This window comes from Scomber scombrus, chromosome 22 (genome assembly GCF_963691925.1).
Source record: "Scomber scombrus chromosome 22, fScoSco1.1, whole genome shotgun sequence".
NCBI classification, from domain to species: Eukaryota; Metazoa; Chordata; class Actinopteri; order Scombriformes; family Scombridae; genus Scomber; species Scomber scombrus.
Window position 1 is genome coordinate 17,768,742 of NC_084991.1, and position 14,959 is coordinate 17,783,700.

The following is a 14,959-nucleotide window of genomic DNA, read 5'->3' on the forward strand; positions in this document are numbered from 1 at the left end:
CTTGTGATCTAATTTTCAGTTGTGCCTTTGAAGTGAAAATAACTGCAATGAAACAGTTAATCAACTGTATATTTTCATAAACTGTTGAAGATGGGTTTTGGTGATTATTGAAGGTGGGTGGAGTTTCAAAACTTCCTCTAGCCTACCACTAGAGGGCAACAAGAACGTAAGTAATAACCACATACAAGGCAGGAAGAAACACCAATCACCCAATACAACTGTATTATTACTATGTCTATGTGCATCTGTGTGTCTATGCTATGAGTCACTGTCTTTAGAGCAGCCATATACTGTCAGTGGAAATAAACCTTTATGTGCAGATCCCATCTGGTGGAAAATGCAATTTCAAACAAGCAGCAGACAGCTTGGGTATTAGGATGTAAATAACACAAGAGGAGGCAAGATGGGCACCCACAATCTGTGTTTTATCAATCTGATTTCATTGTGCACATCAGAGACATTTTTGTCCAGTGTTCCAAACATCAGGTTAACATGTAACCAATATAAATGTATGGCTGTTTGTAGGTAACATTAAAATGCTATTTATGATGTAACATCATTTTTTATTTGATGTAACATCCTTTAAATACTTAGCATTTAAAGATGCAATACATGATATTCAGCCACTAGGAGTCACACTATAGCACCAGCATCTCAGACCAAAACAAGTGAGATAGCAGTTTATTCAATAAAATTCGAGAAAAAAAAGAAAGAAAAGAAAACTCAAATCAAACTGTCAAATTAAGCTGACAGAAAATACTTAGTTGTCAGTTTGTATTTTTGTGTGGAATTATAATATTAGGTTGTTTCTCAAAAACATTTTCGATCATACTATCAAATTTCAAGCCCTTATGTGGAAATGTGCTAAGAATTAACAGCTACACAGCAGTTACTTTTACAAAATTATTGGGAACCCCTCCCCCCCCCAATAATATATTTTACCATACCAAACTACACACTGAATTTTAGCAAATTCAAAGTGATGTATGAACCTGAGTGGGAATTTCCCAACTAAACCAAATTTCTTTTTTTAAGTAAGTTTCTTCTTACAATTTGCACCACCCCCTCTGTAAAATGTGCTGGAGATTAACCATTAAATACCTGAAGATTTCCATAAAATTGGTATAAAATTAAGGCACCTGTAAAATAAAGTGTTACCTGATTTTTCAAGCATTCATGGAACTGTGCATGTGTGCTGTTACAGAAAAGATAAGTTACTTTCCATTACCAGGCAGGTGGTCTGGACTCTTGAACTTGTAGGTGATATTGCGACATTGAAGAATCTCGAGGACCAGGTGCTCACCCTCCGTCTTCATCTCCTTCTTCAGAGCGATCTTTATCTCCCCCATTACCTGGGACTTACCTAAATATAGACGCACATTTAGTCAGTCAGATATAGTTAAATATCCACTTACTATGGGTTTGAGGTTGCTATTCAATCCTTATTCTATCAATTTTCTCTGTTCTTCTCAGCCCCTGTTAAAAATGAGGTTTCTTCTCTGTCTATATGACTGCCCTCTACTGGACATGAGTGTATTTTTAGCGTGAGTCTCTAAAACATGGCTTGCGAGCAATCACATTTGTTTGTTTAACAAGGATGGGGAGAAGTTATGAAAAGCTCTGCCTGGCCTCTAGTTGCCTTGGCAACTGAATGGAGATGACAGTTGTGAAAGCTGGGTCAACATGAGGCTGGCAAACTGAAAGGGTGTGTGTATGTTACCAGGAGAGAGAAGAACAGTGAGCAGATACCAAAAAGATTTTTTTTGTGTGAAAAAGTGTGTTCATTTGTTCACCTCTGTGTGTGTATTAACCCTCAGCCTTACAGCTTGTTGTGAATGTGATTGGGAAATGACGAATCTTGAGTATGTTCTTTACTGTCAAGGTCTTCTTTCCACCTTCACATGAGTCATGTTAACTTGACTCACAACTTCACAAGTGGAAATGTGGAAAATCAACAAAGATAGACTGATGAAAATAACCTGTAAATTGTTAGTCGGTATATGTGATTTGAATGACGCAATGAAATCAGGCAAATACACAATATTTTACATCAATGCATTAACACAGTTATGAATAGTACAAATACAAAGAGATGTACAGTATGTCTAACCTTCAGCGTCACCGTGTCCCATTGATGATTTCATCACGTCTGTGCCATTTGGGATCTTTCCACTAAAGAGAGGGGAATCAAATTATACATAATAAAACTACAGATATTTGATGTATATCTTCTTCATTGGAGGCAGATGTTTCAGAGATGAGAACAATTAAAGTAATCGTTAAGCATCCAAAATGTGAAACTTGACAGGCTCTTTCAGTGGTGTCTCCTGAATTAGCTGACTCACAATCGGGGCACCTGGAAGATGGCACTGTCCACCTCGTTTGTCTCTCCTTCCTCATCCAATAGGCTGTAGGCGCTGCCACTCAGGCCGCTGTCCAGTGAGGCTGCTGTGACGGGGGCATCACCTGATCTGTAGCTTGACCGAGCTGTGCAGAGATAGGACCACACCCATCACAACAAAGAGACAGGAAGAAAAATTGCACCTCTGCCGAGTCCAAGAAGGAAACTAGAGTCAAGAAGCATTAGTTGATACCTGCAGCAAGCAAAATCTATCATCAACTTTAATACTCAATATATTTTATGTTACAGGAAGAAGGGAAGCTTATTTAAAGCACACAAGACTGGATTGTAATGAATAGCACACAAACACTAGCAAGGAGCATATGGACAAACAGTTTACTAATCTTCCTTTCAGACAAAGACAGGACTCACATATAAAGCATTAACATGAAACAGACAAATAAATCCAGAGAAATATTACATATATATGTTTATGCAAACATAAGACCAAACAAGAGGCACGTAGACATTGTTAGTCATCTATATGTTATATTTATAGAAATCTTAAATCTCAATCTCAGCATATTTAGTTTAAAAACATTATTATTTCAACACTAAAAAATGTTAAGGATTTTTATGAATGTACCTTCTTTTGTAAATGTTTAAATAAAACCTGTTTATATGTGACACATTTTAGATGTAATTCTTTAAGGAATGCATGTTTATGCTTAAATGTTTTTAAACTGATCAGGCGGTGTGATAGAGTATGAATGACGTGACAAGAGTGAATGTGGTGCGAACAGGATCCATGCCGACACATTTTTCTCCCAAGCCACTCAACACAATGTCACTGAGGGATAGAAAAAGCTCACTAATACCAGTTCAGTGAACCAATGGAGGGACTCATGACACAGCAGATGTGGCAGTGGTATAGTATTTACTCTCAGTGGATCATATCACAGTTGAAAAACATTCCTGGTATTAGTGAACTGTGTTGATGGCTGTAAAGGAAATGTGTCTCGCTGCATGGATCTCTGGTGATGAGTGCAACTTTCTCTCTGTCTTCCTGTCTCTTTTATTAGCTTGTAAGACTCCCCTCTCTCTTTCTGCAGGTGTGCGTTAGTAGTATTGCATCCTCTCTTTCTTTCACTCTCTCTTTCTCTCTCCTTGCTCCATCTGTGCTTCAGTCACACGAGAGAGGGGACTCTTGGGAAAACTCTCACCTCCGATGCTCTGTGGCCTCTCTTCTGACACGGCTTTCCTGAGGGTCAGGTGTCTGCCGTCTGCTCTGCTCCCTTTGGCCGACACAACCGATGGCAGGGCAGGCAGCCAGTCAGACTGGGCTCTCTGAATGGTGAGCACACCTACTACGCTGTGTCTCTGGTGCCTCAGTGAGAGGCGGCCTGGATGTGTTTGTTTACGCAGGCGCAGGTACAGATGTCAAAGGGGGTCAACGCCAGGAAACAAAGGTCATGGGTCGAAGTTCAAGATGGAAGGAGGGAGGAGCAAGATGGAGATTCAGAGAGCGGTATATCTTCACCATGGCAACCAGCTTGACTGTGAATCACATGCAGCCACAGTGTGCAGTGCACATTCGGCCCTCCCGCATGTCACTAAGGGGCAGGGTGTGCAGCATCTACTGAGGTGCATTGTGGGTCCGGTAGTTGTTCAAACAAAAAAGGGGGGTGGGAGGGGGGGTTAGCGGACTGCATGCACAGCCATCTCAGAGGAGGAGCTTCAGAAAAGCTGGTCTTTGTTTGTTAACAAAATAGAAATAAAAAAGAACTCCAAAAAAAGAAAAATATCAAAAGAAGTTAATGATATCTTGGGGAGGGGTTGGGAGTGCAACTTTCTTCTGCTTTACTGCTTGGATTAAACAATCCAAAATGTTGTTTGTGTCTTTTCTGGGTGAAATCTACTCAAAGTTATAATTTGACAGTCTTGTCATTTGAATAAGCTGGCGACGTCATAGAGCTCTCACTTTAATTGACAGATTTTGCTGATTTGTTCCATCAAAATATGTCCTGCAGCTCTGCTATTCGTCTTTTGGATTTATTTATTTTCTTTTTTAATACTTGTATTCATCCTAAGTAAAGTTAATGTGTTTAAATTACTATTAAACGCAGCAAAACATACATACAAACTTCAACTTACGTACAAATAATTATTTCTGTTATTTATTATTTGATGTTATTATAGTTAGAAAATCATTTTAATGGTTAAATGTTTTTAAGTCATTAGAAGTGGCCTTTAATAAGCATTATGCCCTATGCCTCTTTGGGTTAAAAAGTGGTCAAACTTAAAAAGGTCGACGACTGCAGTACAGTACAGGTGAGGTGCTGGTTCACACACTTGTGAGTACATACAGAAGAGAAGCGGTGAGGATTGACACACTGTGATTACAGGGGGGGGGGACCAGGGAGTGGAAAGGGTGAGAGAAACTGAGAATAGAAAAAGAAACTAAAGGAACAAAAAGAAAAAAACTCAACAGAAGGTTGAACAGATGAGTGCGAGGAGGCCATGCTGCGTGGGCTTTATTTGCGTCTTGGTTTACTTGGTTGGAGGCGTTGCGGCGGCTGCTGCTGTGACTGCTGTGGGGCATCGCCCGTTGCTATGACAGCGCCTCCGCCGCTTCCAGTGCTGCTGTCCTGATGGTGTTGCCGTGCAGCGCTTTTGCTGGTGCGTGAAGCGCCGTGCGAGCGAGAGTGTTGGCTGTGTCCGTGGCTGTGGCTTTGGCTCTGGCCCTCGGACGGGGAAGGCTTCGATGTGCCAGGGCTACTGTGAGATTTCTCGATAGTGGGCACCTGCATGTCTAAAACAACCAGATTTACCAAATTAACAAAAAAGCTATCTTTTACTTTAGTGAACTTAACGGCTCTTACCGCAGTCTATACCTTTGTTAGTGGCTGGTTAGTGAGTTACTCCATAAAGTTAGCAGCATGGTAACTGCCTTATACATCTATGATATTGTAGCATCTTTATAAATTTTGACGGATGTTTTTCTCTAAATTAGGGGAGCATTCAAAGCCTTCCACGGCCATATTGCCCTCTGTGTTAGAAGAAAGATAGAGGGAAGCTAAGGCTAGGCCTCTGAGCTGGGTGACATCATGGCAACCAAGAAAACAGACCATGAGGATGCAAAAAGCATGAAGCTGAAGCTACAATGGGTGAGCAAAAATGGGAAGAAGGAGAAGCTGATGAGAGAGGAATGCAGAGAGAGAGAAAAATAGGTGGACAGAAGTCGAGACAAAGATAGAGGCAAAAAAAAGAAGAGAGAAGCTGTGACAGGAAGAGAGCAAAAAGCTAGAGAAGTCGGAATGAAAGAAAACAGAGGAGAGGAGAGGAAAACAGAAAAAGCAGAAAAGCAGTAGCGTACAGAAGGTTTGTCAGGGGGATGAAGGTGATAAAGTCGAGCAGGCGAGGGGAATTTATTGTGTCCTACCCTTTCCCGGATCTGGAAAGATCCCGTGGCTTCGGCTCTTTATCACAGATGATTTGGGGGAATCTTGGTTATCATGAGAGGAGCCAGTGGTTTTAGGGGAGGAGTGCTGTGAGGAAGGTTTAGAGGAACTGTGTCGGCTCTGGCGCCGATGGTGGTCCCCCTCACTCTGCTCCTTCAGTGGGAGCCACCGTGGGACATTGTCCAGTTGAGCGGTGTTAGACAGGTCAATAAGAACCTGGGAACAAACACAGTCAGTTTAATGAATGTATATATGCCTTAAATGTATCGATATACCCATGAGGTCAAATTATACTGTCAAATAAGTTTACCTCTCCTAAGAAATCATTTGAGGAGCACTTGTCATAGTCCCACACGCTCACCTCCAGGGTCTTCTTCCTCAGCTGAAACACACACACATACAAAGAAAGAGTTCATATATTGTTGTAGCACTTTATCTTGGCTAAGTTCACAACAAAATGGTAAAATAAACCTTAGGGGGAAGAAATATGATCTAGGCTTGAAGTTAGGGGAGACATTTAGAGGCTACATGTCTAGGCTACTAAAACCCCAAACAGAAAAGACAACAAAGTCCATAAATTTGCTGTGACTGATATAAGCCCAAAGCATATAAAATGGGATCTAAAATGATATAATTAAATCCCAATGGCCCATCTGTTCTACTGAAAATAATGGCTTCATAGCTAGTCAGCATGCCAAGCAGAGGAAAGGCAATATGTTGTGTTGTGTATTCATTCATTTTAACATGAACATGAACATTTGCCACAGTTGGGGTTTCTCTTGTTTTTGCCTCATATATTGAATATTTGCTGTAATGCTATAGAATGTATGTATCAGGTTTTTAAAAGGAGACTGTCAAACTTTTTAAATATGACACTGCTAAATGAAAAGTTAAGGGATCCCCAAGTAAAAATTCATCCAGAGGGGAACATTAATGTCTATACTAAAATGTTGTACCAATCCATTCATTTGATGTTCAGATATTTTACTTTATATACTTTATATTTATATTTTATTTTAGATGAATAAAGAGTTTGAACTCCTGGCAGCGCTAGAGGAAAGGTCAGAGTCTCACCAAAGTTGTTCAGAGATATCTGTACCCAATTTAATGGCAAACCATCCAAATAGTTGTGGAGATATTTAACAACAAAAAAAGTCAGTCAGAATTCATTCTCTTGAAACCATAATTGTCAATACAAAATGTCACAATAGTCCACCTCATAATTTCAGTCTGGATCGTAAGTGGTGAGCCAGACCGACAGACCAACACCGCTATCCCTAGAGCCATGCAATACCAGCATGTCTGTGAGTACGTTGGCTGAGTATTCAGACCACATACAATACCTGTTCCAAGTGGATATTCTTATAGATGACAGTCTGGTTCCACTCAGGGTTGAGACTCTTGCCCGCGTGTTTGGATCTCCTCTTGTTTTCAGCACTGGGGGAACACATTACAACAGGATATACTGTGTCACCTACAGCACATGTAAAAGCCTGACATTTCCGCATATCGCCACAATGCACTGAGCAAAATATATCGGAACAGGCCACAATGTGACAGTAGAGGGAAAAGAATGAATGTAATACACATTGTTTTGAAGCTAGCACAATGTGACGATATTGATGTATGGGCCTACGTGCATGGACGGTAGGGGACAATGTCAGGGTGCGCTGCAAAAAAGTCCATTTTGATGTCCATCATTTAGTCTGATAAAAATTCAATGTCCTAAAACATGTGAAAAGTTATGCCAGTGAGCAGAGAGTTTGACTTATTTGTGGCAATATCTTGATTGGGATACAGTCAGGTAAGTAATTCTGTCAATGAATGAATTAAAAAACAAACTTAATTTGAATTATCAATTTACAAAAGAAAAGATGTGAACTATTTCAACTCTACTTACTGACTGGTTTTCACCTGTCTTGAGGAAAAGAATATTTTACATCACAGCAGACTCAAAAGACTGAATGACTTGTTAAGATGGATGTTTTTTGCAGTGTGTAGGGTTTGAGTCAGTGTGTAGGAGTTAGTTTGCTAAAGACGAGGTGGATCTATATTAGAAAATAATGAAATGAATAAAGGGACTGCAGAGCAAAATAATAGAAGTGTGTATTGAATGCGGTAGGGTATCGGGGGTACAGCACGATGTCGGGGCACAATGTAAGCGATACTTAGGGATTTTAATCACAAAACAGGAACAAACTAAAGGGTATCAGGTGCAACGTTAAGGTTCAAATTACAATGGTTAGGAACAAAAAAGGGCCATCTACCAGAATAACACAACAGTTAGCTGGGAAAATATTAATTGTCAGCACAAGGGATTATAGGTATGTATTTGTTATGTTTAATAGATGGGCAGATTAGTATTAATATTTAGTGATTTTATTCCTAAAAATGCAATGCAATGACACTAAGCCTAAAGGAGAAGTGTATCAATATGATTCCGATCATTTAGAAAACAAGCTGGAATTTTTGTTACTATGACCAAACTGACAACCAAATTTCAACCAAAAATAGAACCAAAGGACCAAAGTGTCATAATCAGAGTGGGCAAGTCACATACCTGGCGTTCTGGACAACCATGACCTGACTGAGGGGGTCCAGCATGCATTAAATATAGAGAACAACATACAGAAACAATAGTCAGAGGGATGGTGGGGGGGGTCAAAGAGTGTGTGTGGACTGTGATTGTGCATGTAGGAAGGGGAGATTACTGTACAGTAGGTACCAATTCAGGTTTAGCGTGGAGTATTAAGTGTGTACTTAAGGAAGGGGCAGGAATTGGGGGTTGTGGTGTATTGCAGCGGTGGATTGAATTTGTGCTTAAGTGTGTCATGAACTGAATTTATGTGTGCAGAGAGAGCTTCAGGTGAAAGCATCATTTGGCAACCGTAGTGGAGATTTGCCACGCATGGGCAGGAGTGAACAGCTAATTGCATTTATAAATCATTTTCACCTCAATGTTGTTGTTAGTAAGACTGGAAACTCATCCTTGAGTCATTGATAAACTGAAAATATTTTGTTTTTATGTAGGTTGAAAATCATCAATACTTTACTGCTAGTAGATAGTTGTATTTTTGAAATGTGAAACTCATAAGGATTATAACTTCCCTCAGCTAATTGAGGTAAATATTCCAAAGCAAAGAAGAAGCAATGCTAGACATACAATTTTGCACTTTCTACTTCTACATATTTACATGTAAATATAAAATACCTGCACCATATTCAAACAATCTTGTCTCCTTTACTGGTTGCTGTGTATTATTCAAGTATTTGCAACAACTTGTTTCACTGCAGGATCTCCATGTGGTTGCCAGGAGATCATTGATGCAACTGAAAAGCCTCTGCATGGATTGCAGTTGGTGCTCTCATAGCTGTGAGAGTGCCCATGTATATGCACGTGTGGCATATACACGAATATGTGCACACATGCGCTTAAGTGTGCATGTTTCTGTAACCACCGTTGGCTGCAGGGTTTGTGGGTGCAACTCTCATTCTTCCTTTAGCATAAACCTAACCGTGTCTACAGTGGTGTTTGCATCTGCATGTGTCAAACTGTCTGTGAGAGTGACATCTGCAAGCCCAGAGCCATATTTTATTGCTTATATCTGCACACACACAAAAAAAAACTCTCTCAAGGGACCTCATCCAGTAGAGGAGGTGGGAGAGTCAATTACATTACAGCGCAGTCACAGTGAGAATGGAGCTCTGGACTTATGAGGGAGTGTGGATCGTATTGCAAGTAAACACGAGAGCTATTGATTTTGACTGCGCGCACACCTACAGTAGAACACCCATCAACAGGGGCAACATCAACACAAGTACGCTATCAACCTCATATCATTTACATTATATTTGTGTCGCTTGGCAGTGATAAGGGGCTGATGAGGCCTGTAACAGGGTGTTCATTTCACATGAAGCCACTGGAGCTACATTATAAAACAACATTTGATAGACTTGATGTGCAGTGTGTAGGTGCTATGGAACTGATACCAAAGAAAGGGCATGTGCTGCACATTGAAAGATGTCATGGTAAGCCAAAATCAATTGTAAATCGATTTTAAAATGAATGAAAATTAGGTTTGAGCTTGACAAAGTGGCTGCCTTTATAGCCTGGATGCCAATGGGAATATCTAAGCATGTTTATCACTCAAATCCCTTCTCCGAAACAAGCTGAAAGAGACAGTATATGATGAAAACAGTCTTATACACTTCTATCTTACAGTATTAAATCAACAAAATCAACGTTACATTTGACTAATTTTTATATAATTTCTCCTACACTGACCTTTTTCCTGTTCTGAACTACTTGGGGTGTGTGTGCAATTTCCACACCCTTAACTCACCCTCTCCCTGGTAGGAGATACACTTTAACAAATGGGTCAGAGTAGCCATTGTTGTCCCGCGGGGCAAGGTTTCTGGCCTGCAGGACATGAACGATCAAGTTGCCCAGCTGCTTGTCGTAGTGGATTTGAAGCTGCAAAAAGATGCACATTGAATGACAGTGGATTCAAATGCATTTGGGGAGAGAAACAATATAAGAAAATTGATTGTTGTGCGAAAATTGACAGTTTTAGGAACATATGCTAGATGATTCAATTTGTATTTTATTGCTTTTCAGTTGATTTAATGTCAAAATGCAAAAAGAAACAGTAATACTAGTGAAAACATTTCATACCCATGCAACTAACATAACCACATTTATGCTAAAAGATTGCAGAGTTCATGCCTTCTTTTAACAGACCTGTATCTCTCCAGAGATAGGATGGGAGAGGGTCTTTATTCCCTCTGCAGTCTGTAAGAGATGAAAACAATGTGTTTACTGCATGCTAGCCAATATATGCAGGCGGAAAATGTGTGTTTGCTGGTGGGTGTTCACACTGTACACAATGTACTGAACTGTACCGTACAGTACAAATGTGTACTTTATGCAAAAATACTGTACAAGAATATTTGGTAAATATTATGTTGATAGAAGAAAGAAATGCTATCTGGTGTGTTTTGATCATCTTTGTAATCACTACTGTAAATTAATATGATCTACAAATTCTGTTCAAGTTTTGTAAATAGAGTGTGATCTTCATTAGTCCTCCGGAGATATAGGATTTACCAGAGAGCACCTGTTGCATTTACAATCATGGATTCATTGTAATTTGCCCTGTACTCGCCTTGCTGCTGTGGCGTTTCCTGCCAACAGACGGTGACCCAGGCTGCCCAGGGCTGGAGGTCGCTGAGGTTGTGGCAGGCAGGGTGGAGGAAGAGGTGGATGAAGGAGCCTGCTGTTGTGACACCTTCTGCAGCTCAGCCGCCAGCTGCTTGGGGTCAACACCTGGAGACCTGGGAGGTCTGTCACCTACAGGGGTCACACCAGAGCATTGTTACGCAAAGGCACCCACACACGATTCATACATTAAGAGATAACACTAGTTAATCTCCTGTTATTGTCCAAAAGAACAATCTATCCAGGGATTCAAACCAACAACCTTCTGGTCACCAGTTTGCTTCTTTAACTTCTGAGCTACAATAAAGCAACAGAAATCATGAACAGAACATTTCTAGTTGGGTATCCACTCTCTTTGGTGTGGTAGCTCTTTTGAGAGCAAGGTAATGTTCATAGTGCAATGCATGGAGAGAAGACACAGGCCATAAATATTGAATGGCTGAACCTGAGAAAAGATAGAATTGTAGATGAGGGCAATTTGAAAAGAGAGTCTAAAAATTGCAAGAGACGAAAGATAATTAGAGAAATACTCAGATGGAGAAGAAGAATTAAGTAGTAGCGGAGGCATGTTAGAGTTATAGGAATATTGTAGCTCACCTTTGCTGTGCTCCTGGAAATCCAGATGCTGGGAACCTTCAGATTCAGCCAGCATGTTGAGATCACTGAGAGACAAGAAGAAGTAATGTAATATCATTCTAACAATTAAAACAGGAAAAAAGAGAGAAGCAGGAACTAGAAAACTAGAAAATTATAGATGATGATAGAATAGAATTGATTACTAAATTAAATTAAATTATTAAAGCATAAACCCAATCAGACTTTGGTGTGTATGTAAGCGTAGAACAGGAAAGCTAACAATCTTGACTGAATTTTTAAATATTTGAAATGTGAAATCAGGCTCTATATTTTGTTTTATAGTTTTATAGAAATTAATTTATGATTTAGGGGGAAATAATAGCTTTTGGAAGTCATGATAATTACTGAATAAAATGAGAGAAGTGTGAGTGGGGGCATTAACGACACAGAGAAGCAGGAAATATGAAAAGAGCAATGACTGCACTGACAAATGAAGTGATGGATGAGCAAGGAATGTAAAAAAAAGTGTAGGAGAGAAAGATTGAAAGTGACAAAGGCTGTACTCACAGTCTGACACACACTTCTGCCTCACTACATGAATGTCCGACGAGCCCTTGCACTTCCTCGTAGGTTTTCCCCGTCAGAAGAACACCATTCCACTCCAGAACTTGCATTCCTATAAAAAAAAGAGAGACAAGCACATCCAGGAAAACAGTAAAAAATGAAGGATGTCTGTGGATCCATGAATTCCCATGTAGAGTACAAACAATTTTATCTCTAACCAAACACAAACAAAGCCTTGAAGTATGAAATTCTCCAAATGATCAAAAGGATCAATGAATTAAAAACATAAAAGAATTGATGTTGACTGGCACCAGGTCAGAGTCTTAAATCCATACTTTGAATTCAGTGACTAATCTTTTGAGAGAAAACAAGCTCTGATTCTCTGACTGAAATAAAATGTCCATCAGACTTCAAGTCTATAAATGCTGGTGACAGCCCAAACAGCAGCTGTGTGAGAAAGCTGCTCATGTAGCACTCAGTCTCAAAAGGGATAAAAATTAACTTGAAAATGGCTTTGTGTTATTTTAGCTATAAAACTATAATTTGCAAGACAACATTTCAAAATGACGCATTATGGTCTGGCAAGAATATAAAATCCAATCAGCTTCTATTTTCTACAGCGTGATGAATGACCCATAGAAAGAAATGACCATTTATTTATATTCAATTCAGCAGTGAAAGTTATATGAATCCACACAGCACAGCACAGCAAACCCACTGCATCCTCCACAGCAAACCCTGCACACTAGCAGGACTTACACCGTTTGAAACAGCTCATCAGGAGGGTCTTCTGTTTGCGGCGATACTCTCGTGCTGCATGTATGAGTGACAGGGAAGCTGCTGTAGTTTCACCCTGATATTATTCAGTAAATTGGTCACAGTGTATGGCTTGTGAAACTTGAATTTCAGCGATCAGACAAACAAGGATGTACTCATAGACGCTCTGTCTCTGTCCCTCTGTGACACTACGCCTCTGTGCATGTTGAATCTGATAACATTTCACCGATTCACACCACTGAGAGTGAGACGCTGTGTTCCCGCCGGCAGAACCAACGTACTTTGCAGCCATTCTGCTCAGTGTTGATGATAGGGTTATGGGTGTTATCATGGTTGAGTTGTCCTCGCAGCTAACAACACCACAGATGCATCTTGACTCTTGAAGAGAAGCAATCATCAGCAACTTTAACCTATACTATACACTTATTTTTGAGGTTGGAGAAAAAACATGAGACTGGAGCAGAAGGACTGGAAAAAGATGGATGAGAGTGCAGTATGATGAGTACGATAAAGCTAATAAGAAGTGAAGAGTACAGCTTAAAGGGTAATTTACCAATTTACACATTGAAAACTTCTAGATATGTGGGGAAAAAAGCTGCTTCCAGAGGGAGCTGTGTGAAATCTCATAATTGCCTCAAGTGACTGTTGGAGATGAAGACTAAATGTTTGAAAATGAACCAAACCAACCAATGTTCTTTGAGAAATGTACAATGTGGTACAAAGCCAAGAGGTTGTGATATGTAGCAAAACAAAAAGCTCTGTAAATGAAACTGTGTTCCTGTATATGTGCAGTGGCCTCTAACTTACACAGAACTACTTTCCGGAGACTGAAAACATGGTCGCTGTTATTGGTTTTAGGAACTGTTATCATAATCTTCCTGGAAAAGGAACATGTCATCCCCGTGTAGTGTTGATAGGCCATGTCAGAGAAACACTACTGTGAATATTCAACCAGCTGCACAACTAGAGTATACTTTTTGGGCTAATGTGCCAGGCAAGCAATTTTACTCAAGTGAATAGGCACCATGTTTGAGTCCCATACCCAGTTTCTTTAATGCATTCATAATGCTGACTTAGCTCAATGCACTGCTATGCCTGCCTCACAGATCCTTGAACATGACTGTGTAACTTTTAGTTTTACATTTATATTCCCATAATATCGTTATTATGTTGTCATCAAATTGCATTGAAGGTTTATTAACTCTCACTATGTTGTGAAATAAATTAAATTCAATAATATCTACAAGCCACATTAAGTCCCATTCTCCCACTATTTTTTCCTACATCAGAACTTTCTATATTAGTATTTTATAAGCAGTTTTTACTGTAACCCTTTTAAAGTGTCCTGATATAGAAATGGAGAGAGAAATACAGACGAAAAACAGCAATGTGAAAGGATTAAAAAAAGAAACGGAAGGAGACACAAACAAGAACAGAAAGTGCGAAAATAATAGCCCACGCTCAAACACATACACATACACACACACACACTCACACACATCCACGGAGCACAGACAGATGGATTACGCACGACACAGGCCCAAACTAGGCTGTATTTCTCTCTCCCTATCTCACCATCCATAGATCAACAGTGTGGCAGCTTTAAAAAGGCCGAGGCCACAGCTTTACCAGTTTTCCGACACCCTCAATGTGGCTCAACACAGAGATGAAAGGGGACTATGAGTAGACGGATGGACTGGGAGGGTTACAGGGTTAACCGTTCCCAGACTCCCCCATGTGGAATCAATAACACCTCATGAAATGGTGTTCCTGTTAATATACCCCATAGCAATTTATCCAGAGGTGGTGTCAGTGAGAGGTGTGTAGGGTGAAATCACAGGTCATATACTGTATTCGTGAGGTACTGCACAATGGTTACTTGATGAAATAGCTAGCTGTAGCTGTTTGCATCTATATGAAATAGTAGGGGAGTGACCAACTGCATTTTAAAAGAATAATTATCAAACTGTAAATTTTAAATATAAAAGTCTTGAAGGTTTTTTTAAAATCCAGTATTACTAA

The 14,959-nt window shown here is 39.9% G+C and overlaps 1 protein-coding gene across 1 annotated transcript in view; it reads right to left on the reverse strand.

Moving 5' to 3' along the window:
- Positions 1 to 14,959, reverse strand: part of pcloa (piccolo presynaptic cytomatrix protein a) — a 53,069-nt gene that overhangs the window by 1,317 nt on the left and 36,793 nt on the right. Inside the window, exons 12-24 of the mRNA XM_062443813.1 lie at positions 12,164 to 12,272; positions 11,618 to 11,682; positions 10,968 to 11,152; positions 10,544 to 10,594; positions 10,146 to 10,276; positions 8,363 to 8,389; positions 7,146 to 7,239; positions 6,113 to 6,184; positions 5,784 to 6,018; positions 3,565 to 3,744; positions 2,346 to 2,487; positions 2,111 to 2,172; positions 1,229 to 1,363 (exon numbers count right to left, since the gene is read on the reverse strand). Coding sequence (XP_062299797.1) covers positions 1,229 to 1,363; positions 2,111 to 2,172; positions 2,346 to 2,487; positions 3,565 to 3,744; positions 5,784 to 6,018; positions 6,113 to 6,184; positions 7,146 to 7,239; positions 8,363 to 8,389; positions 10,146 to 10,276; positions 10,544 to 10,594; positions 10,968 to 11,152; positions 11,618 to 11,682; positions 12,164 to 12,272 — 1,488 coding nt within the window. The remainder of the gene's footprint in view (positions 1 to 1,228; positions 1,364 to 2,110; positions 2,173 to 2,345; positions 2,488 to 3,564; positions 3,745 to 5,783; positions 6,019 to 6,112; positions 6,185 to 7,145; positions 7,240 to 8,362; positions 8,390 to 10,145; positions 10,277 to 10,543; positions 10,595 to 10,967; positions 11,153 to 11,617; positions 11,683 to 12,163; positions 12,273 to 14,959) is intronic.